General features: G+C 37.9%; 1 protein-coding gene across 43 annotated transcripts in view; it reads right to left on the bottom strand.

The window, feature by feature from the left end:
* CEP70 (centrosomal protein 70) overlaps positions 1-25142 on the bottom strand; it is a 119837-nt gene that overhangs the window by 35231 nt on the left and 59464 nt on the right. For all 43 annotated transcript variants that reach the window (XM_081574060.1, XM_081574062.1, XM_081574070.1 and 40 more), the window contains 4 exons: positions 18338-18422; positions 18153-18241; positions 16600-16674; positions 7876-7981 (listed from right to left, as the gene is read on the bottom strand). In XM_081574060.1, coding sequence (XP_081430186.1) covers positions 7876-7981; positions 16600-16674; positions 18153-18241; positions 18338-18422 — 355 coding nt within the window. The remainder of the gene's footprint in view (positions 1-7875; positions 7982-16599; positions 16675-18152; positions 18242-18337; positions 18423-25142) is intronic.

The following is a 25142-nucleotide window of genomic DNA, read 5'->3' as shown; positions in this document are numbered from 1 at the left end:
GAAACAGAATGAAAAGGATGTGTACTTGTGTGTGCATATGTACATGTATTTATTAATTATAAAGAACTGATTCACTCTATTATAGGAGCTGACAAATCCTGAGATCTACAGTTAGCAATGCTGGAGACCCAGAAGAGCCCATGATACAGTTCTAGTCTGAATTCCCACAGGTTTGAGACCCAAAAAGAGCCAATGTTTCAGTTCAACATTTGAAGGCAGGAAAAAAAAAAAAAAATTGATGTCCCAGCTCAAAGGCAATCAGGCAGGCAGAAAGTTCCCTCTTCCTCAGCCTTTTTGTTCTACTCAGGCCTTCAACTGATTTGATGACACCCACCCAATGTAGAGAAGGCAATCTACTTTGCCCCAGTCTACTATTTCAAATGTTAATCTCACCCAGAAACACCCTAGAGACACACCTAGGACAATATCTGACCAGATTATCTGGGCACCCTCTGGCCTAGTCAACTTGACACATAAAATTAACCATCACAAGTTCACCCCTTATCAACTTGACACCTATACACTTTGCTTTAGGCACTCAGTCATGTCCAACTCTTTGAGACCCCATAGACTGTAGCCCACCAGGCTCCTGTGTTCATGGAATTCTCCAGGCAAGAATACTGCAGTGGGTGGCCATTCCCTTCTCCAGGGGATCTTCCCAATCCAGGGATTGAACCCGGTCTCCTGCATCACTAGCATATTCTTTTACCATCTGAGCCACCAGGTTTGTCTTGAAGTGAAGTGAAAGGTGCTCAGTTGTGTCCGACTCTTTGCGACTCTATGGACTATACAGTCCATGGAATTTGCCAGGCCAGAAAACTGGAATGGGTAGCCTTTCCCTTCTCCAGGGGATCTTCCCAACCCAGAGATTGAACCCAGGTCTCCCACATTGCAGGCAGATTCTTTACCAGCTGAGCTACAAAGGAAGCTCAAGAATACTTGAGTGGGTAGCCTATCCCTTTTCCAGTGGATCTTCCCGACCCAGGAATCGAACCAGGGTCTCCTGCATTGCAGGCAGATTCTTTACCAGCTGAGCTATCAGGTTTGCTTTAAACCGTACTTAATCTCCAAATACACACAATAACAAACAAGATCATGGATTACCTAACATGATACAACTATGCTGTTTACAACCAAAAGTGCACTAAAACCCCTTTGCCAGAAAAGGAGGTGAAGTCCTAAAGTGATGATTACTCTTCTCCTTGATGCGTTTTCTAAACCCAGCTTGTACATCTGAAGTTGTCAATTCACATACTGCTGAAGCCTAGCTTGAAGGATTTTGAGCATAACCTTATTACCATGGGAAGTGAGTGCAACTGTCCGGTGGTTTGAACATTCTTTAGTACTGCCCTTCTTGGTAACCGGGATGAAGATTGACCTTTTCCAGTCCTGTGGCCACTGCTGAGTTTTCCAAATTTGCTGACATTTAGAGTGCAACACTTTAACAGCATCATCTTTTAGGATTTTAAATAGCTCTGCTGGAATGCCATCATCTCCACTAGCTTTACTGACAGCAGTGCTTCCTAAGGTCCACTTGACTTCACACTCCAGGATGTCTGGCCCTGAGTGAGTGACCACACCATCGTGGTTATCCAGGTCATTAAAGATATTTTTAGTAAAGTTCTTCTGTGTATTCTAGCTTTTGGTTCTATTAAGTCTTTATTGTTTTTATGCTTTATTGTGCCCATCCTTCCATGAAATGTTCCTGCGATATCTCCAATTTTCTTGAAGAGATCTCTAGTCTTTCCCCTTTTCTGTTTTCCTCTATTTCTCTGCATTGTTCATCGATATCCTGATAACTTGATATCCTTCTCCTTGATATGCTGTAAGTTAAAAACAGTGATATAGGACTTCCCTGGTGGTCCACTGGTTAAGAATCCACCTGCCAATGCAGGGGACACAGGTTCAATCCCTGGTCCAGGAAGATTCCACATGCCACAGGACAACTAAGTCCACGTGCCACAACTACTGAGCCCGTGCTCTAGAACCTGTGTGGTGCAATTACTGAAGCCCTCGCACCTAGAGCCTGTGCTCCACAACAAGAGAAGCCACCACAACGAGAAGCTCATTTATCACAACTAGAGAGTAGCCCCTCACTCACTGCCAACTAGAGAAGCCCTGTGTGCATCAACAAAGACACAGCACAGTCAAAAATAAATAAATGAATAAATAAATATGTAATAATTAAAAAAAACTATGATATAAAATTCAGTTCAGTTCAGTCACTCAGTTGTGTCCGACTCTTTGCCACCCCATGGACTGCAGCAAGCACACCAGGCTTCCCTGTCCATCACCAACTACCAGAGTATAGTATAGTATAGTATTCTATCTTCATTCAATGCTGTGCTCATCCAACTTTATGGCTGGTGGGTCAAATAACACCCAGTTCATAATGGGTAATTCAGGTCACATGGTAGGTTGGTGGCCCACTGTTAAGCCTTCAGTCTCTACTCAGACCCAGTAGCAGGCCAAGAGCTATTTCTTAAGAGGAAAGTAGTTATTTGCAAAGAATGAAAGGATTTTTCTCCAAAACTCTAAGGATCTGACTTGTGACTCACCTACAGGGGCCACCAAGGGCTCCAAGCAGCATCCCTGTCTGCTAGGACAGTCTAAGCCACTATGGACCTCCAGGGTCCTGTGGCCCAAATGGCAGAGCAGCTTGCACAGCAGTCTGGACCGATGCAGAGCCTTCTCTTGTTCTGAGCCACACTCAAAACTAGCACCTTTTCAGATCACTCAGTAAATGGGTGGGAGGAACACATCACAGGAGGAATATGCTACCTCCAAAATGCAAAGAGACCCACTGGGTGCTGTGCCACTTTTTTGGTTGTTAGAGGTGCCCGAGGAACAACTTATCCTTTACCTTAAACACGATATTTTGACATGCCCACACCACTTGAGCCCTAGAAGTTTCACTATGGTAGAAGGTCCCTGCATTTTTGTTAGATTTATTTCCCATCCTTTAACATGCAAATACCAATAATTTGCTACTTCTTGCTCAGTAGGTCTAATCAGCATATTGTCATCAATGTAATGGGCCAGTGTAATATCTTATAGAAGGGAAAAGTGATCAAGATCCCTGTGAACTAAATTATAACATAGGGGCTGATACATCCTGAGGTATATAACATGAAGAACTAATATACTCCTGAGGCATGACAGTGAAGGTATATTACTGGCTTTGCCAGTTTAAGCAAACCACTTGTGGTGGTCCTTATTAACAGGTATAGTGAAAAAAGATTTTCTCCTCTCATTCATAAGTATTCTCAGATGAATCCAGAATAATGTTTGACCAAATATGTGGACACCCTGTGGCCCAGTCACAAATACCCATATAAACCAAGATTCAATAACTGTTAACATTCTGTCGTCTTTTCTCAGCTTGGTGTTCTTTGATTACCTAGATGGGTGGGATGGGGGGGTGGGGGTAGGAGGGAGGTCCAAGAGGGAAGGGATGTATGTATATATATAGCTGATTCCTTTCATTGTACAGCAGAAACCAACACAACATGGTGAAACAATTATACTACAAAAAAAACCCCACAATTTTCACAAAGGTGCTTGGACATAATATCAACACAGAGATGTACAAAGAACCAGCAACAATCAATTTAAAAATGTAATGGAAAAAGGGCCCCAATTCATAATAGAAATAAAAGTTATAAGATAACTAGATAACCTAGGAAACAGAACAAAAAATATGCAAGAGCTAAACTTAAAAAGATACAAAACTTAATTAAAAGGTACATAGGAAGACCCAAATAAAATTAGAGACATATTTCTGAGTCAGTTCAGTTCAGTCGCTCAGTCGTGTCCGCCTCTTTGCGACCCCATGAATTGCAGCACGCCAGGCCTCCCTGTCCATCACCAACTCCCAGAGTCTACCCAAACCCATGTTCATCGAGTCGGTGATGCCATCCAACCATCTCATCCTCTGTCGTCCCCTTCTCCTCCCGCCCCCAATCCTACCCAGCATTAGGGTCTTTTCCAATGAGTCAACCCTTCGCATGAGGTGGCCAAAGTATTGGAGTTTCAGCTTCAACATCAGACCTTCCAATGAACACCCAGGATTGATCTCTTTTAGGCTGGATTGATTGGATCTCCTTGCAGTCCAAGGGACTCTCAAGAGTCTTCTCCAACACCACAGTTCAAAAGCATCAATTCTGCGGTGCTCAGCTTTCTTCACCGTCCAACTCTCACATCCATACATGACCACTGGAAAAACCACAGCCTTGACTAGACGGACTTTTGTTGGCAAAGTAATGTCTCTGCTTTTAAATATGCTACCTAGGTTGGCCATAACCTTCCTTCCAAGGAGTAAGCGTCTTTTAATTTCATGGCTGCAGTCACCATCAGCAGTGATTCTGGAACCCCAAAAAATAAAGTCTGACATTGTTTCCACTGTTTCCCCATCTATTTCCCATGGAGTGATGGGACCAGATGCCATGATCTTAAGTTTTCTGAACGTTGAGCTTTAAGCCAACTTTTTCACTCTCCTCCTTCACCTTCATCAAGAGGCTCTTTAGTTCCTCTTCACTCTCTGCCATAAGGGTGGTGTCATCCGCATATATCAGGTTATTGATATTTCTCCCAGCAATCTTGATTCCAGCTTGTGTTTCTTCCAGCCCAGCGTTTCTCGTGATGTACTCTGCATATAAGTTAAATAAGCAGGGTGACAATAGACAGTCTTGACGTACTCCTTTTCCTATTTGGAGCCAGTCTGTTGTTCCATGTCCAGTTCTAACTGTTGCTTCCTGACCTGCATACAGGTTTCTCAAGAGACAGGTCAGATGGTCTGGTATTCTCATCTCTTCCAGAATTTTCCACAGTTTATTGTGATCCACACAGTCAAAGGCTTTGGCATAGTCAATACAGCAGAAATAGATGTTTTTCTGGAACTCTCTTGCTTTTTCGACGATCCAGCGGATATTGGCAATTTGATCTCTGGTTCCTCTGCCTTTTCTAAAACCAGCTTGAACATCTGGAAGTTCACGGTTTACGTATTGCTGAAGCCTGGCTTAGAGAAGCATTACTTTACTAGCATATGAGATGAGTGCAATTGTGTGATAGTTTGAGCATTCTTTGGCATTGCCTTTCTTTGGGATTGGAACGAAAACTGACCTTTTCCAGTCCCGTGGCCACTGCTGAGTTTTCCAAATTTGCTGGCATATCGAGTGCAGCACTTTTCACAGCATCACCTTTGAGGATTTCAAATAGCTCAACTGGAATTCCATCACCTCCACTAGCTTTGTTCGTAGTGATGTTTTCTAAGGCCCACTTGACTTCACATTCCAGGATGTCTGGCTCTAGGTGAGTGATCACACCATCGTGATTATCTGGGTCGTGAAGATCTTTTTCGTACAGTTCTTCTGTGTATTCTTGCCACCTCTTCTTAATATCTTCTGCTTCTGTTAGGTCCATACCATTTCTGTCCTTTATCGAGCCTATCTTTGCATGAAATGTTCCTTTGGTATCTCTAATTTTCTTGAAGAGATCTCTAGTCTTTCCCAATCTGTTGTTTTCCTCTATTTCTTTGCACTGATCGCTGAGGAAGGCTTTCTTATCTCTCCTTGCTATTCTTTGGAACTCTGCATTGAGATGGGAATATCTTTCCTTTTCTCCTTTGCTTTTTGCTTCTCTTCTCTTCTCAGCTATCTGTAAGGCCTCCTCAGACAGCCATTTTGCTTTTTTGCATTTCTTTTCCATAGGGATTTTCTTGATCCCTGTCTCCTGTACAATGTCACGAACCTCTGTCCATAGTTCATCAGGCACTCTATCAGGTCTAGTCCCTTAAATCTATTTGTCACTTCCACTGTATACTCATAAGGGATTTGATCTAGGTCATACCTGAATGGTCTAGTGGTTTTCCCTACTTTCTTCAATTTAAGTCTGAATTTGGCAATAAGTAGTTCATGATCTGAAACACAGTCTGCTCCTGGTCTTGTTTTTGCTGACTGTATAGACCTTCTCCATCTTTGGCTGCAAAGAATATAATCAATCTGATTTCGGTGTTGACCATCTGGTGATGTCCACGTGTAGAGTCTTCTCTTGTGTTGTTGGAATAGGGTGTTTGCTATTACCAGTGCGTTCTCGTGGCAAAACTCTATTAGCCTTTGCCCTGCTTCATTCTGTACTCCAAGGCCAAACTTGCCTGTTACGCCAGGTGTTTCTTGACTTCCTACTTTTGCATTCCAGTCCCCTATAATGAAAAGGACATCTTTTTTGGGTGTTAGTTCTAGAAGGTCTTGTAGGTCTTCATAGAACCGTTCAACTTCAGCTTCTTCGGCGATACTGGTCGGGGTATAGACTTGGATTACCATAATATTGAATGGTTTGCCTATTTCTGAGTGAGATGATTCACAACTCTAAATGTGTTATTTTTCCAAATTTAATCTAAAAGTTAATTCAATGTCAGCTCATCTCAGTGGGATCTGTTTTTGAGTTTGATATTGTTCATATAGAACAAATGTGCTAAAAATATATCCAAGAAAAAAATTTAAAAGAATACCCCAAAAGGTATCAAAGCCGACCAAAACTACAGAAATTAGTATAGAAATGAGACACTACGGAGTCTAGAAATAAATCTATGCATCTAAGGGAATATGGTAGAGGACAAACATTTCAATTTCAATAAAGTAGAGAAAGAATGGTCTATGAGAAACTGCAAACTCAAATGCCTATAGAAGCCAAGGAAGAGCACAAATAAGTGAAGCAAGGATGGCATGGGACTGTGGCTAACTGAGGAGCACACGGCCATGCATGACAGGGGCAAGGCCTAGTTCTGCACTGGTAACCACTATGCATGAATTTGTTGCCAGATCCTTTGACTTCTTAAGAGAAACTAGAAATAAGGACTCAAATAAAATCTCTTAATTAAAAAAATTAGTAATTAATTCAAAGTTTAAAAAAACCTGTAAGAGCCCAGTAAAATATGAGTGCAGGCCCAGCTCAGTCTGTAAACTACCAGGCTTAACTACTCATTTGCTCAATAATAGATGGTCTATAAATCAAGTAGGTTAAATTGCTATATCATACCACAAAGAAAATTAAGTTTCAGGTGGACTAAACATACAAATATATAAATTCTATAAAGAAAGCTGAGCGCAGAAGAACTGATGCTTTTGAACTGTGGTGTTGGGGGAGACTCTTGAGAGTTCCTTGGACTGCAAGGAGATCCAACCAGTCCATCCTAAAGGAGATCAGTCCTGGGCGTTCATTGGAAGGACTGATGTTGAAGCTGAAACTCCAATACTTTGGCCACCTGATGTGAAGAGCTGACTCATTGGAAAGGATCCTAATGCTGGGAAAGATTGAGGGAAGGAGGAGAAGGGGATGACAGAGGATGAGATGGTTGGATGGCATCACCTACTCAATGGCCATGGGTTTGGGTCGACTATGGGAGTTGGTGATGGACAGGGAGGCCTGGCGTGCTGCGGTTCATGGGGTCGCCAAGAGTCGGACACAACTGAGTGACTGAACTGAACTGAAACATACAAATTTTTAAAAAGTATACAAGGACCTTAAGAAATAGATTTACTTATATAATAATAGTATCAACAACAGCAAAAACAAAAAGATAGAAAAGGAAACAAGAGAAATGGCTTAAGCAGGGACAGTAAAGAAAAGGATTATGGTATCTATTAAAATCTTGTCAGGTTTTTACTGCTCTACTTTGAACTAGACCAAAGTCTCTTTTCAAGGGACAATTCTAAGTCAAGGTACCAACTTTTAGCAATTAGGTATGGCAAGACAAGACACAGTAAGCTTATGCAAATAAAATATACAAGTATTCCTTACTAACTGATAATTTATTATACTGTGATTCTTAACTAAGCTTCACTGTAAACACCAGTCTTTATGTCAACTGTTCAATACCTGAAAGTATCTCTGGTCAATCAGAGCCTGCTGCTGGTTATCTTTGCTGGGGTCATCTTTTCCTTCTTTGTCCTCAGCCTTTCTTTGACTGATAATATTCTGTAATCTAAAGGGGAAAAAAAACCAAGATAATACATACACTTTACTAAACAGTGGATTAAGATGACAAAATAAGCCAATGATCCAGCTACCCTCCCGATAACTCTGTCATTTTACATATATGTATGTGCATGCACACACATGCATATAATCATATATACATTTTTAATTTAAGCCATATTGTCACTAGAAAATGAGAAGACCCTCTCAATAGACACAATATAGAAGGAATTCCTGAAAACAAAAGAATCAGACTGATGAAGAAAAGCTCTATCCATTCCCCAACACTTAACAAAGAACAGAATAGGGAAGAACTACAATAAAGGATGAAAACAACTTCCAAGGTGCTCCAAGCTTGATGTTGTAAGGGCATCAATAAACAGTGGGCAGGGTAAACAGTTTGGGCACTGCAACAGCAAGAACTAGACAGCTTGGTCCTTTCTTCTTCATATTCCACTGGTGCCAAAGAGAAGACAACAGTGAAACCTGCTAATCAAGAGGGCATGAAAACTCAGAGACCATTGTCCCAGGTGGCTACCAGAACTCTAGGGGAGAATCTCTGTCCAAAAACCTAAAAACGTATGAGTGTATCCACTTATAGATATCCAAATAGCTCTAAAAGTCAGGTGTAGTAGACATTTCTCCCCCATCACCTGCCTTAGAAAAAAGTCTCTTATTAAACCCACTTCAAATTAAACATCTTAAATCTGAGTATGCCTATCAGTTTCCTGAGGAACTGTAACCCATTAAACTGATTCCATGACTCATTCATTAATAAGCTTGACTTGCTGTTCGTAAAACAGAAGTAATATTCTATGTCATTTTCCTACTAAAAAACAATAGCTTTCCCATTGTTTTTTGCTTTGTGAACTAAATCTAATCTCCATGTGTTAACATTTGAACTTTATGCTGTCAGTCCTAATCCAATATTCCTGACTCCTTTCTTATGTCATCTCTTATTACCACACTACAATTATCTCCTCCATTCACATGTATTCCCCTTGATATTCACTCAACTGTTTTTCTGTGCTCTCTGGAGGACATATGTCCAAAAAAAAATTAACAGAATTAACTCTAGATAATCAACCTCTTTCCTCTAGTAGACACAAAGACCTCACAATCTATTTTTCACTTGTTTTGTTGTTCAGTTGCTCAGCTGTGTATGGTTCTTTGTGACCCCATGAACTGCAGCATGCCATGCTTCCCTGTCCTGCACAAGTTCCTGGAGTTTGCTCATACTCATGTCCGCTGAATCAGTGATGCCATCCTACCATCTCATCTTCTGCCATCCTCTTCTCCTCCTGCCTTCAATCTTTCCCAGCATCAGGGTCTTTTCTAATGAGTTGGCTCTTCATGTCAGGTGGCCAAAGTATTGGAGCTTCAGCTTCAGCATCAGTCCTTCCAATAAATATTCAGGACTGATTTCCTTTAAGATTGACTGGTTTGATCTCCTTGCAGTCCAAGGGACTCTGAAGAGTCTCCTCCAGCACCACAGTTCAAAAGCATCAATTCTTCGGCATTTAGCCTTCTTTATGGTCCAACTCTCACATCCATACATGACTATTGGAAAAAGCATAGCTTTGACTAGACAGACCTTTGTCAGCAAAGTGATGTCTCTGCTTTTTAATACACTGTCTAGAATTGTCATAGCTTTTCTTCCAAGGAGCAAGCATCTTTTAATTTCATGGTTGAAGTCACCGTTGGCAGTGATTTTGGAGCCCAAGAAAATAAAATCTGTCACTGTTTCCATTTCTCCCCCATCTATTTGCCATGAAGTGATGGGACCAGATGATCTTTGTTTTTTTAATGTTGAGTTTTAAGCCAGCTTTTTCACTCTCCTCTGTCACCTTCATCAAGAGGCTCTTTAGTTCCTCTTCACTTTTTGCCATTAGGATAGTGTCATCTGCATACCTGAGGTTATTGATATTTCTCCAGGCAATCTTGATTCCAGCTTTAGCTTCATCCAGTCTAGCATTTCACATGATGTACTCTGCATATAAGTTAAATAAGCAGGGTGACAATATACAGCCCTGACATATTCCTCTCCCAATTTGGAACCAGTCTGTTCCATGTCCAGTTCTAATTGTTGTTTCTTGACTTGCCTATAGGTTTCTGTGGAGGCAGGTAAGGGGTATTCCTATCTCTTTAACAATTTTCCACAGTTTGTTGTGATCCGCACAGTCAAAGGCTTTGGTGTAGTCAATAAAGCAGAAGTAGATGTTTTTCTGGAACTCTCTTGCTTTTTCAATGATCCAACGGATGTTGGCAATTTGATCTCCAGTTCCTCTATCTAAATCCAGGTTGTACATCTGGAAGTTCTCAGTTCACATACTGTTGAAGCCTAGCTTGAAGGATTTTGAGTATTACCTTGCTAGCATGTGAAATGAGCACAGTTGTGTGGTAGTTTGAACATTCTTTGGCATTGCCCTTCTTTGGTACTGGAATGAAAACTGACTTTTTCCAGTCCTGTTGCCACTGCTGAGTTTTCCAAATTTGTTGGCATACTGAATGCAGCACTTTAACGGCATCATCTTTTAAGATTTGAAATAACTCAGTTGGAATTCCATCCCCTCCACTTCCTTTGTTCGTAGTAATACTTCCTAAGGCCCACTTGACTTCACACTCCAGGATGTTTGGCTCTAGGTGAGTAATCACACCACTGTGATTAACATTAACATCTGGTGTTAATGATCATTAACATGTTAAGATCATTAATCTTATGTTAAGGTGTTAAGATCATTAACATCTTTTTTGTATGGTTTCCATTTGACTTCTCATCTATTAGCCATATTAATATACTTGACAGTTTTGCCTAAAAGCAGTGCCAAAAGCATACTGTCTAGAAAACAAAAGTAACATAGAAAAGCCAACAGCTCTCTAGGAGGACAACAAGTAAACGGACATATCTGAATTTACATATTAACCTCGCATTCAGGTGAAAAAGTTTAACTTCTCAACAAACTGTTTACAAGTGTGATTAACATTATACTATGGATATACAACAGTTTAGCTGCCAGGACAGTAACCTAAACATGTCATTGCATGTACTAGCTACAGTCACTCTGGGAAATGAAATGTGATTCAAATAACTAGGTAAAGTGAGAGATACCCTTAATTTAATAACAATGACAACATATTTGGGAGCCTGGTGATGATAATAATTAGTATTTATTGAGAACCGTCTCTCTGAAGGTACTTTTCGAAGCACTTCACATGTATTAATGTGTTTAATCCCACTGTTTTTCTATAATTACAGAAGTTAAGGATTAGTAAAATCTAGGAACTTATGGGAAACTGACCTTTGGTTCAGCTAGTCTCACAGTAAATATCTGCCATAGCATAGTACTTCTGAAAACCTTTGTATTCGGCAAAACCACACATGTGAAAATAACAGCGGTCAGGAGAAAAGTAAGTGTTAGAAATCAGACTATTTAAAAACTGATGCAACTAGACAACTAACAAAAAATAATAATTGGTGCCTAGAGATAAGTTAAACAGGTCAAGTATGTCTAGAGGTTGTCTCCAACATTACAAAATCCATAGCCAACAGAACAGACATGTTTGCTTGAGGATGCCAAGACTACGAAGATGGAAGGGGAGCTCCTGGCTAAAGAAGCCAAGGTTACAACAGGTGAGGAAAGAAGTACAACTTGCCTCCAGCCTCCAGTCTCTAATGCTGAGGGTCAGGGAGGGAGCCTTGGGTACAGGTTATCATTTTAAATGTTCTTAAAACAGAGCTGAAAGGGCAGGTGCCTACATACTAGCAAAGCTTTCCCCTTTCCAAAGTCTGTACTATATTCCTTTTACCATGGGGGAAAAAATCATATGAAAACAATGCAACTACTATGTTAATCTAATCATTCCCTTACTTTTCAATTGCATTTGACTTAATTGGTGTTTTAGAAACCTGTGTTTGAGCAGACTATGCTGCACTTAGAAATATTCCAGGATTGTTTTGTAGTCTCCAGAGTGGTGAGCAGAACCTGAAGGCCATAAAAATCCCCCCAAATGGCTAAGGAATTCTTCACATACTTAGCAGATACTCATTCCACATAGCCAGCAGCAATAGCTATGTTTCTCTGTGGAGTCTGGGAAATCCAGGAAACTGCCCTTCCAACTTAAAAAAACACTGTTATGTCCTGTTTTCTATAGCCATCCCCCTAAGTTTCCATGTGCAGACACTTTTTAGCTTTTAACTGTGTCTGCTGAAGTCTTTTCATAATCTCATGGTGACTCCCATTCTGGAATTCTGTTTAGGGGATGGATGGGGAGCCCTAACTGAAACACTTTTTTCACTTTGACTCAGGTATGTTTCCATATCCTGCCCTTTCCCTAGCCTATGAAGCCACAGGAGTCATCTGTGCACCATATCACTGACTGACACTTGCTGGGTGCCATTTCATGGGGAAAAATGGGATGCTGAGGATCCAGCCCTTTTCTCTTTGGCCTCTTGTTATATTATTGAAGTGAATAAGGCCTTGATGACTAATTTGTTTGGCTTATTCTAACTGACCACCTCAACTTCTGCCAGCTCAACACGAGGGTGACAAGACTCTGATTTTATTTTCTTCTAACAAAATATAAATACCACTGAAAAAATTAAATGGAATTAGTGTAGTACCTTTGGCTATCTTGCACCGGAATATCTATTTGATTACTTCTTAGCAACAGAACTTCATAACCAACTTGCTTATAATATTAGCTCAAACAAGCTATGTTAAATTAATATCATTTGATATCGAAGACTGATTAGTTGAAAAGTAAATCCAGATCTAAAGAAAAAATTTAATTTTCTCTGGTTATAAAAGGGAAAGAGACTTTCCCCTCCTTTTCTTGTAGCATTTCCTTTAGAAAACCTGTAGTTGTAAATCCTTTCTAAGTATGTAGATCCTGTTAAAATTTAAATAAGCCTCCTGCTTAAAATTAGCAGTGTCTTGGAAGCCTTAGAACCATCTCTTTGAAATAAGGACATCAAGGAAGAGGGTGCCTTGTCTCCTTTTCCCTACTGGAGCTTAGCCTAGGATCCTGGCTCTAAGTTGTAACTTCCCCCTTGTCACAAGATGTAAATTTTTCCTTTGGTTAAAGATAATTCACATGTATATAATGGACTGCATATCTGCCTGGCTATATTAAAGGGTGAGATTTCCTTCTGTCTTTGCAATCTCTTTAGCATAATGCCTCTAATGCACATCGCAGTCTGGCTCGATATTTAGTCCAACTGTTACATAAAACTTTTTTTTTCCCCTACACATGTGGAGAATATTCACTGGGTTGACAGATTTTTATTTCTAATTATTCCTTAACATCAGTAGTTCTTTGAAAATAATTCTACCTCTGCCCCTGCAAAAAATAAAAATTTGAAGTTTTACATTAAAAAAGTTCTTTTCATTGGGTTTTTGTTTGGTTTTAATTATTATTAGTGTGAGTTTGAGAGTCCAAATGCTTAGGTGTGGGTCTGATTTCTTTCCAAGTTCTTCCACATGCCACCTGTGCAATATGGGCAAGTTTATCTAACATTCTTAATTCTGTTTCACATCTAGATACTACAGAAGTTTAAATTCCAAATATAAATTTCTAAAAACACAAATCATTTCTTCAAAATTCAATAGAAAAATACAGCTAGGATTGGTTCTGAATCACAATTTTAAAGTCTAATAGTGAAAAGTCACTCTAAAAATCACAGCACAAATGAACAACAAAAAATACATATACAGTAAATTCTCATTATTCATGGCAGTTATATTCAATAAAGTTACTGTATACACTGAATTTGTGAGGACTGAACCACTGCTCCTAGGGGAAATACAGGATCAGGTTCCTGCATGCCTCTCTGGTCACATTTTCCTCAAGTGATCGATATATAACCTTGTCTTATCTGTGTTAATGTTTAAAGATCTTTTTTTAATATTGTTGTTTCATTAACATTGGACTCATAGCTAACAGCACCATAACTTATGCCTAAATGAAGTTTCTCTAACACATTCTCTGTAAGGTACATCAGAGCCTTCTTGTGTGTAGAACATTAGATTGTACTTCAACACCATGCTTGGGATCATCTTGGAGAAATCATCAATAAAAAGCAAAAAGTGGAAAACTACAAGTGGCATGTGACAATAGAAACAATGACTGTTTACATCATGAAAGCGGAAATGCAGGCAGAGCATCACCTTGTTCAATAGCTGAAAATGTGTATACTAGGCATGTCCACGAATAGCTGTGCAAGTGCCACCACTACTTATTTGAGGATTAAAAACAAAGTACAGCAGGTAGGCAAATTCACAAATATGCAATCTGCAAATAATGAGGAATGACTAGGTACCTCTATGACTATATGTGTAAGCATTTATGTGTGTATTATGTTCACTGATACACTTACAATAAGTCAATAAAAGTCCATTGAAGGGATCAGGACATGCCACTCCAAAATATGCAACTTTAAGGGAGCTCCTGGTGGCCTAGTGGATTCCAGGCTTTCACTGCCTTGCCCCACGTTCAATCCCTGGTCAGGGAACTGAGACCCCACAAGCAACATGGTATGGCCAAAACAAAAATGTGTCATTTTGACATAAGAAATGTTTTAAACAGAAGGAATTTGAGAATTGATACACATGCAGGAAGAACTCTCTGACCTCCCCCTTTTTCCCTGAAGCAGACTAGCAGACCCTCATGTGAGGGTACCCTCAAGGAGGGTAACAAGCTGCCCTCTTTGTACTCCAGGGCAAAGAAGCATCTTTGTCTCTGAAGAAGGGGAATCCAAACTTTTCCCAGTTTATTACCCTCAGCTTATATCCTCAGTACATGATGGAAGATGTACTATTACATTTTCCAACTTTCCACTCTTGATCAAACTTAGTATTAAAATGCTCAGGCCTAACTGTTTCTTCAAGTCTTCATTTCTTCTCAGGTCAGGTAAAACTTATATTAAATAGATTTATACATTTTTCATGTTAATCTGTCTTTGTCAGTTTAATTTTCAGGCCCAGCCAGAGACCCTAAGAGGGTTGTGAAGTTTTCCTCCTCTACACTTTCTCCTCTGACTTTTTGTCCACCTAACATATTCCTCTTCTCAGGTGCTCCTTAACCAATTTTCCTACCTCAGTTAATGTTCCAACAACTACCTCGTTATTCAGAACTAAAAATTAGTCCTGATTAAGTTTATTTTTTTTATCTTTTTGAGTCTTAATCTTTTCCCCCTCAACTGCCTATACCCCTAATCCATCCTCAATCCATCACTAAGTCTGATCACCAAGTTCTACCTCCAATATTCCAAATACTTCTTACTACCTCCACTCCTGCCACCTTTGACCATGTCACCACCACCTCTTGTCCAAACTTGTACAATAGCAACTCTCACACTATTTTACCTTTGCTACTTACACTATATGGGCTCCCCTGTTGGCTCAGATGGTAAAGAATCTGCCTGCAATGCAGGAGACCTGGGTTCAATCTCCGGGTCGGGAAGATCCCCTGGAGAAGGGAATGGCTACCTACTTCAGCATTCTTGCCTGGAAAACCCTATGGACAGAGGAGCCTGGTGGGCTACAGTCCATGGGGTCACAAAGAGTTCGACACAACTGAGAGACTAACACATTTTCACTTATACTATATCAAAATTGTCTTATTTTTTTCATTGCCCTTTACAAAAGCTTCATGAGAACAGGAACCTTTCTTTTTGTTTTACCACTGTAATTTCAGTATCTAGAATGCCAAACAGATAGGAAGAGGTACTATAAGTACCTAAAATGTTAAACAATAGTAGGAAGGGAAAAAAATACTAATTCAATGAATGAATGCAACCTTTCTGAACCTTCCATTTCTCTTTTATCTTTTAGTTTTCCTTCCCTACTATCTTAACTCAATATGTAATTCCTGGATGGCCAGAATACTTGCCTTTCACTGTGGCATGTGTTACCATAAAGAAAAAGGAAACGTAGCTGTTGCTGAAAATTGAACCAACACAGGCTAATACAACTGATTTAATATATCTAATGCATATATTAACTCATATCATTTAAAAAAAATCTCATCCCCATGCTCACCACACTACTTCAAGTCCCATTCCCTTGAATCAAAGAGTAGACATAGCTAATCTTCAGAAAATACTATCACTATTTGAGGACCAACTTGTTGAAATTCCTGTGAGTATGTGCTTTTCAAAGTCATAAAAGAGAAGTGGTGGATATGAATGGCTCACTGCATTCATTCTGATATTTTAAGCTTTAAAATATGATAAGGCTATGTATTATTCAGGTCATCACTACCACCAACAAAAATTTGGGCCTTGTCACCTCTAATTTCAATGATTCTCTTGCAATTTCTCTATGACTTCCAAAGTCAACTAATTAAAATCTTTGCCTTTTATTATATCAGACAATTACCTTTTCCTTGTTCTTATTTAAGATGAATATATAGCCAAATCCATTTCAGTAGAAACTTTTTAAACTGTGGAACCAGAAATATCCCTTTTTAAAGTCTTCTCCCCACCCCTTCCCCCCACCCCCGCCCTGCCCATCAACCCGGTAATTTTAAGCCACAGCCACTATGAGGTAAGTTGACAGGTTAATAAAAATAAATAATAAGACATAAAATCCTAATAAATTTATAACTATGGTAAAATACAATTACTTGATGTTTTTCTTAAGGGCTTTCTCCAGTTTCTTCACTTGTTGTTTATAAAGTCTTAATTCATGCTGTGTGGGCCTGCAGAAAATAAATCATGTTGAACACAGTCAATTTACTTAATAAAACTATCAAGATATTTAATAATAATAAAGTATACTCTATTACTTGTCATAAATATGCTTAAAAATTCTTAAAATATTTCGTAACTGCTAATGAGGTATTTATTGGCCATTGGATTTCTTCTTCTGTGTATCCCCTATTCAAAACTTTCTACCCACTTTTATTGTTATTAACCTATTACTTGCTTTTATAGTGAATTATCTCAAATGCACAAACAAGAATAGAGTAAAACAAATGGTGGTGTGTCCATGCCTCAAGCTCTATCAAAGCTGAATAGTAATCTGTTTAAAATCTTTTAACTAAAACTTTATACAGGTACTTCAAGCTCCGTGTACCTAATTACTGCCATTGCTCTCTCCTTCCCATACCACAGGCTTCCCTGGTGGCTCAGCTGGTAAAGAATCCACTTGCAATGCAGGAGACCCCAGTTCGATTCCTGGGTTGGGAAGATCCGCTGGAGAAGGGATAGGTACCCATTCCAGTATTCTAGGGCTTCCCTTGTGGCTTAGATGGTAAAGAATCTGCCTGTAATGAGGGAGACCTGGGTTTGATCCCTGGTTTGGGAAGACTTCCTGGAGAAGGGAATGGCTACCCACTCCAGTATTCTGGTCTGGAGAATTCCATGGACTGTATAGTCCATGAGGTCACAAAGAGTCGGACACAACTGAGCGACTTTCACTTTCACTTCCCATACCACAGGTAACCACTAGCCCAAATTCGTTGTTCATTTACCCATGCATGTTTTACAAATTTTCCCCTCATATTTATATAACCATAAATTTACACATTACTATGTGGCAGCTTTTAAACCTTACAGAAATGGTTTTTATTGTAGGTATCAGTTTCCTCTCCATTAAAGTATAAGCTTTACAAGAACAAGATATTTGTTTTGTTCATTATATATGATCCCAGAACTTAGGACCATGTCTAACTTACAATAGGTATCCAACAAATATTTGATGAGCGAAAAAAGTCTCAACAGTGTGCATTCATTATTACTTTCTGTCAGCATGTAGAGTGCCTTCCTTCTGTGGTAGTATGCTGTATATAAATAAACCTTTCTGTTGTATGCCATTTAAACTTTCAAATTTTTCTCCCTTCCCACAACACATGTATATGATGAAATAAGACATTCTAGAGTAATTTGGAAAAATTAAAATAAAAATAATTTGTGAAAGGGAAACCTACTGGTGTAGGCTGAATCTATTCTGAGTTCCTAGCCAGTTTTATCTTCTTCCTATTTTCTCACTCCCCTTGTTTACATATGTATTTTTGTTCTTTCTATCATATGAGAGACCAATGACTAAAATGAGTATACAAATATGAGGTCCCCTATATTAGTTTCAGAGTAAAGAGGATAGGATGACTGATTTAACACTCAAAATTCCAGTATTTGCTTAAATAAAAGTTAAATAAAAATGACAAGTTTCTCTCACCTGGTTTCCAAATCTTTTTGAAGATTCAGCTTTTCACTTAAAAGTACATCTATCTTAGATTTTGATTCCTTAAGTTGATTCTGTAATGACTGCAATGTAGTTAATAAACAGTTAACTTTCCTAAGAGATTAGATTATTATTTTACTTTATTAAAAAGTATTTATCTGTCATATAGTCTCCCATACCATTAGAAGGCCATTATAAGTGGGTGAAGCACTCAGGCTTCTATAATCTTCTTCTTCTGACTGACTTTCATCTTCTTTATATTGCCTATGAAAAAATACATGTAGTGTATTTATGAAAAAATTATCTCCAAAGGAAAAAAAAATCTAGCTAACAAAAATTAAATCAATACAATAAGGGCTTCATAACCTCAACATAAAAACTTAAACCAAATTTCCTACTTATTCTTACAGAAAATTGTATTAGAACATACTACTTACTAATTAGTACTACAGTCTACATTTGTTCACTAATGCCTTAAGTGGAATTTAAGATCCATAGAGGGCTTAAGAAGTAGAAAAACACTTGTTGAATGAACAAAGAATATTGTTTTCTCCTTCCAGTACTTTTAGATCACAAAAAACTATATCAAAAAATACAGAGTATAAGTGGACAAAGCCACAAATTTAGTGGCCCTGGTTCAAGTCTTGACATCTTCATTAACGAGTTGTATTATTTGGGTAAGTCAGTCTCTCAGAATTTTTCTTCTCATCTGTAGAACAGAGATAATTCTATTACATCTACCTCACAAAATTGGTTTTAAAAGTAAATAAAAGACATCAAAACACTGTGTGAGCTATGAAGTACTAGCAAATCAGTATTAATGTTTTTAAAACTCCTGATAACACTAATACTGGACTGTCCGAGACAATAAACACTAGGTACATACAGGCAATGAGTACTTGAAATATGGCTAGTGCAACTGAAGAACTAGACTTTTAATTCTATTTCATTTTAATTAAAATTTTAAAGGTGAAGCAGTGTAAAATATTCTTCTGTTAAACACAACTTTATTGTTTAGGACAACCTTCCACTTTGATGCATCATGTTAAGGTATTAATGTTGCGGCCTGGGTTGTACACTGAGTGCGTGTGTGGTTTGTAGTACCATATATTAATACAAACTCACCACCAGTCTAGTCAGGATCAATGGATTGATTCAATCAGAATGATACCAATATAACACTGTTTGTTCTGATACTATATTTATGGAGATACCTATATAAATCATAATTGATAATTGATATATTTATTATTTTAATTATAAGAACTAAGGCTTTTAGTTTTAAAATAATTATGGACAGATTTTTTTAAAAAATCAAGTGGAGATGATAACATCTGAGGCAGTAAAATAATTGAAACAGTAAACAAAAGAGACTGAAAGAATGTGTCACAAATTTCCTGATGAATGCTACTGTAATTTACTGCAGAACAAACTGGAAAAGCTGTTGGTTCAGAAGAGATGAAAGGAAAAAAAACCAGATAAACAGGACTTCAAGAAAAGTAAAACAGTTCTGAGCTTCAAAGGACATCATCAAGGGAAAAAAAAAAAGAAAATTTACAGAATGGGGCAAAATATTTGCAAACTTGATAAAGAACTTGTATCCAGAATTAATAAATAACTCATAATTTGACAAAAAGACAAAAAACTCAATTTAAAAATGGGTAAAGGACATCAGTAGGCATTTCCCCCAAACAAGATATGCAAATGAACAGTAAACATATAAAAGACACTAATCATTAGTCCTTTGAGATATTACTTTAGGATATTCATAAAGTTGTGCCACTATCTCCATAATCAATTTTATTTATATTCTGGCCATGCCATGCAGCACATGGGATTTTAGTTCCCCAACCAGGGATCAAATCCATGCACCCAATATTGGAAGCAGGGAGTCTTAACCACTGGAGCACCAGGGAAGTCCCTCCACAATCAATGTTAGAACATGTTCATCACCCCATGGAGAAACACCATCCCATTAGCAATTACTTTCCATTTACTCTCTACCCTGAGTCCCTACTCCACTACAATCCAACTCCTAGGCAACTACTCATCTATTTTCTTTTTTTTATGGATTGTATATTCAGGACATTTCATGTAAATGGAATTGCATATTTTGTGATGTTGGATTGCAGCAAAAGAGGGGCTCAGGGCAGAGAGTGACTGCTAATGGGTATGGCGTTTTCTGTTTCTCAGTGGATGATCCCCATGTTCTAAAACTGATTGCAGAGATGGTGACACAATTTGTGAATATTCTAAAACTACTCAGTCATACTTTAAAACGGTGAATTTTATGGCATGTGAATTACATCTCAATAAAGCTGCTATTTTAAAAAGTTGTTAAATAAAAAATGTTTTAGGATAATAAAGTAGATAACAATAGGAAAGTTATTTTCAGCAAATACATAATGGCTACATTAAGAAATTTCCTCTCAACAGTCAAAAGAGAATCAAAGTCACCAAAATCAAAATTAACCACACAAAAAACCTTCTAAAATAAGTTTTTAGCAAAATCTGAGCTTATAACTTTGGCCAGCAACAAAACATTTTGAGGTCTTACACAAAAACAGAAACTATTCTTACATGAAATAAATTATTTTCTATGAAAATTTTGCTGCAAAATTATGAGAAAACTAAAACATTTTTATAAAAAAAAAAGGAAAGATCTTCAATTAAGCCCACAAACAACTGCCTGGAGAATACAAGAACTTTCTTATAAGACCAAAGAGCAACTGATTTAATTTAAGAAAATTACATTTATTTTTAGATGAATCAAATGCTCAATTAACACTGTGGGGATGTTCTGTCATCAGAGGACCTCCAGATTTATTAAGAAATGTTGACAACTGGAGGCTTAAAAAAAAAATCTGACTTATGGCACATCTTTGAATTTTACATATCAATCAAAGAAAAATTTCACCAAGACATGAAACAACCTTTTTCATTTTTCCACAACAGAAGGTAGCTCTGTAACATCAGAAATTTAAATTTACTAGGATTTTTAAAAGACTGACATTTCTCACTGCTTTGCTATACTGTGTAAGACATATTGGAAATCTGCTAGTTTTTTGAAGCAGACTGTGAGTGTCATGAATTCAGTTGTTAAAATTATACAGCACATGTATAAATGCTATGCCAGTTTGTAGGACCATTGAAGCAAACAGAAAACAATGACTTTAACCATCTTTCATGTTTTTTCTCAATGCTTATTGGTTGAGTCATGGAAAAGTTACAAAGACTAACTATACTGTTAACCTGAATTCAAAATTTTCTTGGAAAAAAAGTACTTGCCAAATGCTCAAACACACAAAATGGTGTGGTGGTGGTTTAGTCACTAAGTCATGTCTGACTCGAGTGACCTATGGACTGTAGCCCACCAGGCTCCTCTGTCCATGGGATTTTCCAGGCAATAATGGAGTGGTTTGCCATTTCCTTCTCCAGGGAATCTTCCCGACCCAGGGATCAAACCTGGGTCTCCTGCACTGTAGGCAGACTCTTTACCAACTGAGCTACTAGGGAAGCCTTCTCACTTGTATCACTCTATATATGAGTAAGCAAAGTTTGAAGCTCCAAAGAAAAAAAGGCATGTTTGTGTCTAGCTAATAGGTTATGAGAATTTAATTGAAATGAAACTTTATAATACAAATCAATATTGACTTCATACATGTTTTTCCAATATTAATAATATATAGAAGATTTTAGTTTTAATCCACAGTGTAAATATATTGGTTGTAAAAACTATAAGAAAACTTCAAAGTTTGAAGTTTCTTGCTACTGACAGATTTAGAGTTGCTTTTCAATTTTGCAACATCCTTCTGAATTAAACAGAAGTTAGTGAATTTAAGTTGGGTATAGTTTTTAATCCTTAATTTAGTCAAACCAATTATTCTAAAAAAGATGAGTCAGTTGTACAAATGTAGATGTAAATATTAAAGGAAAAAAATTTTTGTACTTGCCTTAGTTGCTAGAGAACTTTCAGGTATGTATAGAACAATCTGGGTATATAAGTCTATTTTGAACTAGATTTCATGAAATCTAAATACAGATCAAATACCTCTGATGAAAATTTAGCGTTTGAATTGAGGTGTGCTATAAAATACCAAATTTCAATGGCTTAGAATAAAAAAAAATAATGTGAAATATCTAATAATATCATCGATTACATGTTGAAATGGCAACATTTCAGATATTAAATAAAATGTACGAAAATGTATTTCACTGGTCTCTTTTTACTTTTTAACTTGGCTACATGAAAAATGAAAAATTATATATGTGGTTTTCATTACATTTCTATTCAAGACAGCTGTACTAACATATTTCTCAGACCTTCTAAAACATGCTAGTCTTTAACAAATGACCATGACCAAATAAGGATACTGGGCAGCTTCTATATAAAAAGTACTAAGATAGATGTATGGAGAAGGAAATGGCAACCTGTTCCAGTAATCTTGCCTGGATAATCCCACGGACAGAGGGGCCTGGCTGGCTACAGTCCATGGGGCCGTGAAGAGTCAGACACGACTTAGCGACTCAACAACAACAAGATAGAGGTATTATTATACAAACTATTTCAATTTATTAGGTGAGGAACATTTAGAGGAGTTATTTAAATTTGCTCAAAGTCTCTCAAATAGTAAGCAGTAGTGATGAGATTCAAATTGAAATCTCGCTGGCTTCAAAGCCTGTATACTCAGATCATTTTCTATATACACTCTAAAATACCTGCCATTATGGCTATCTTGTTCTCTCAAGAGAAACCTAATATAGTAGAGGAGACCAATTTTAAATTTATGCAGACCTAAAAGGAAATGAGCTTCAGTGAAGAATCCTCACTTTATTTTCCTAGAGCCCTTTATTTAGCATTGACAGATTCTGTGGTTTTCTTCAAGTAAAAACATAACTTTAAACATCTACAATTCTCATTTGGACATGGGATCCCCACAGCCAAATTCCTCCCACCCTTTCTCCAATGGCCTCCAGAAGCCTCAGGAGGGACCCAGTGTTGAACATTATGCTTCTTGGGGGTGGAGAGAAAGAGCAAAACTAGAGAAATCTTGTATTTTATTTTCTTCCCTAATCTGAATCATGTTCAGAGGTGAACCTCAAAGTTACCTGCTTCCATTTCACAACACTTAAAAAATTTCTATCTAAAGAGAAGGATGGAATTAGACAAGAAGACTTCACTTTACTAATTCATTATAGAGCTATTTTCCCTGAGGTGACTTTTCACATGTCTCTAACATCTCAAAGAAACTCAATCTGAGTCTTGTAGTTGTTATTCCTATGTTACTTTTCTTTGTTCTTTAATCCTATCTACCAAGTCAGGGAAATACTAATAGAAAAAGCTAGCAAAATATTCCATGTAATCTATGTTGATATATTAACACTGGGTAAAGAAAAATAGGTAAAGTAACAGAGTTGAGAATCTATCATTTTAAAACTTAATTTTCCTCTGTTTCAGGAATTGTAGCATGTTTGCAGTTTTCTAAGACTTCCAACTGCTTAATACTTGCATTCAAATTTCTGTTGCCTTGATTGCGGCTTCCTCTGCTTTCCCTGAGTTTTCTCATGTATGGTGGCAGAAAGGAAAACTAGTCCATAGTATCCAGAAATTGCCTTTCACAAGCTCTCTGGAGGCGTTCTCAAGCCTGTGCCCTAAAGTAGAGGGTCCAGGTGGTGTGTCATAGGTGCGCTGTGCCAAGATATTACAAATATGCTAAGCACTCAAGACAACTGGCCAGAGTTCTTGAGCCATTTACCCCAGTGTGGTATAAAAACACCACTTTCTGTGTTTCGTGATGAGAAAAACTTTGGACAACACTGCCCTTTAAAAAAGGGTGTTAAGCAGAGTGCTTCTACCTCTGCAAGAGGCCCATGTCCCTTTGTCTTGCTCCCCTAGCTCTACAGGCATATACATCCTTCTCCTGTGCCTCCTATTTATCCCACTTAGACCTCCAAATCATAACCCATCTTCCTTCATTTTCTCTTCTCTTTCACTTCTTTCAAGTAATATAATACTTGTCAGTTAATTCTTACACCCTCTTTTTAGAGTTCGCCTGCTTCTTCAGGTGATACTAATATCCTACTTGTAGATCTCAAAATCCACCTTGAAGTTGCTACAATCTATCAAGTTATTTACTCTTAGAAAGAGACTGTTAAGTTTTGTTCATTCAATGAACAATGAAAAACCCTCTCCTTAGGACAGACTCTTCATCACTGCAAAGTATAAATGACTTCTACTTTTTCATCTGTGAGAATATTGTGTATAATGCAGTCCCTATTTTCTTCCTATATCTTTTCTCCCTTACTGGGAGACATTCAATCCAAGTATCTGACCTAGGCATCATTTGTACAAGCCAAAGTACTTCACTTTAGTTAGACCAATGATGATGGGATTGTTAAGCAAAAAAGTAATTCCTTTCCCTCAAGATTTCATTCCTTAATCCCAGATGTTCACTATAAACTCATGACAACCAAATTTAACAACATCTTCAAATAGCCTCAATCCTTTTATTATTTTTAGTTAGAGGACCCCAGTTTACGTAACTTCAGAGGCAATCTCTCACACCACATGCTACCTGAGACATTTCAAAGATAGCTACACTAAATCTTCTCTACTCTGACTTCAAATCCCAAATGCTCTCTTCATCATCTAGATCGGGGGTCAGCAATCTGCTGCCTGTAGGCTACAGCCAGCAGGGTTTTTTTTAACTAATGTTTTATGGAACATGGACATGTCAGTTCATTTACTTACTATCTACGGCTGATTTCATGCTGTAACAGAGTTGAGCAGTTGCAAGCGACTACAGATTGAAATGCCTAAAATACAGTCTAGCCCTTTACAGGAAAAAAGTTATCCAACTCCTGAATCTACATTAGAATTCACTAAAGATACAGAGTAAAGGTTGCAGATAATATTCAGTCTGGACCATATAATATTTTTAAGAGCACTCAGTTTTAATTGCAAACATTAAAAATCTGATTTCA

This window comes from Giraffa tippelskirchi, chromosome 2 (assembly GCF_054371585.1).
Source record: "Giraffa tippelskirchi isolate mGirTip1 chromosome 2, T2T-mGirTip1v1.2.pri, whole genome shotgun sequence".
Classification (NCBI taxonomy): Eukaryota; Metazoa; Chordata; class Mammalia; order Artiodactyla; family Giraffidae; genus Giraffa; species Giraffa tippelskirchi.
Note: the sequence above shows the minus strand (reverse complement) of the source record. Positions and strands in the feature narration are given on the sequence as shown.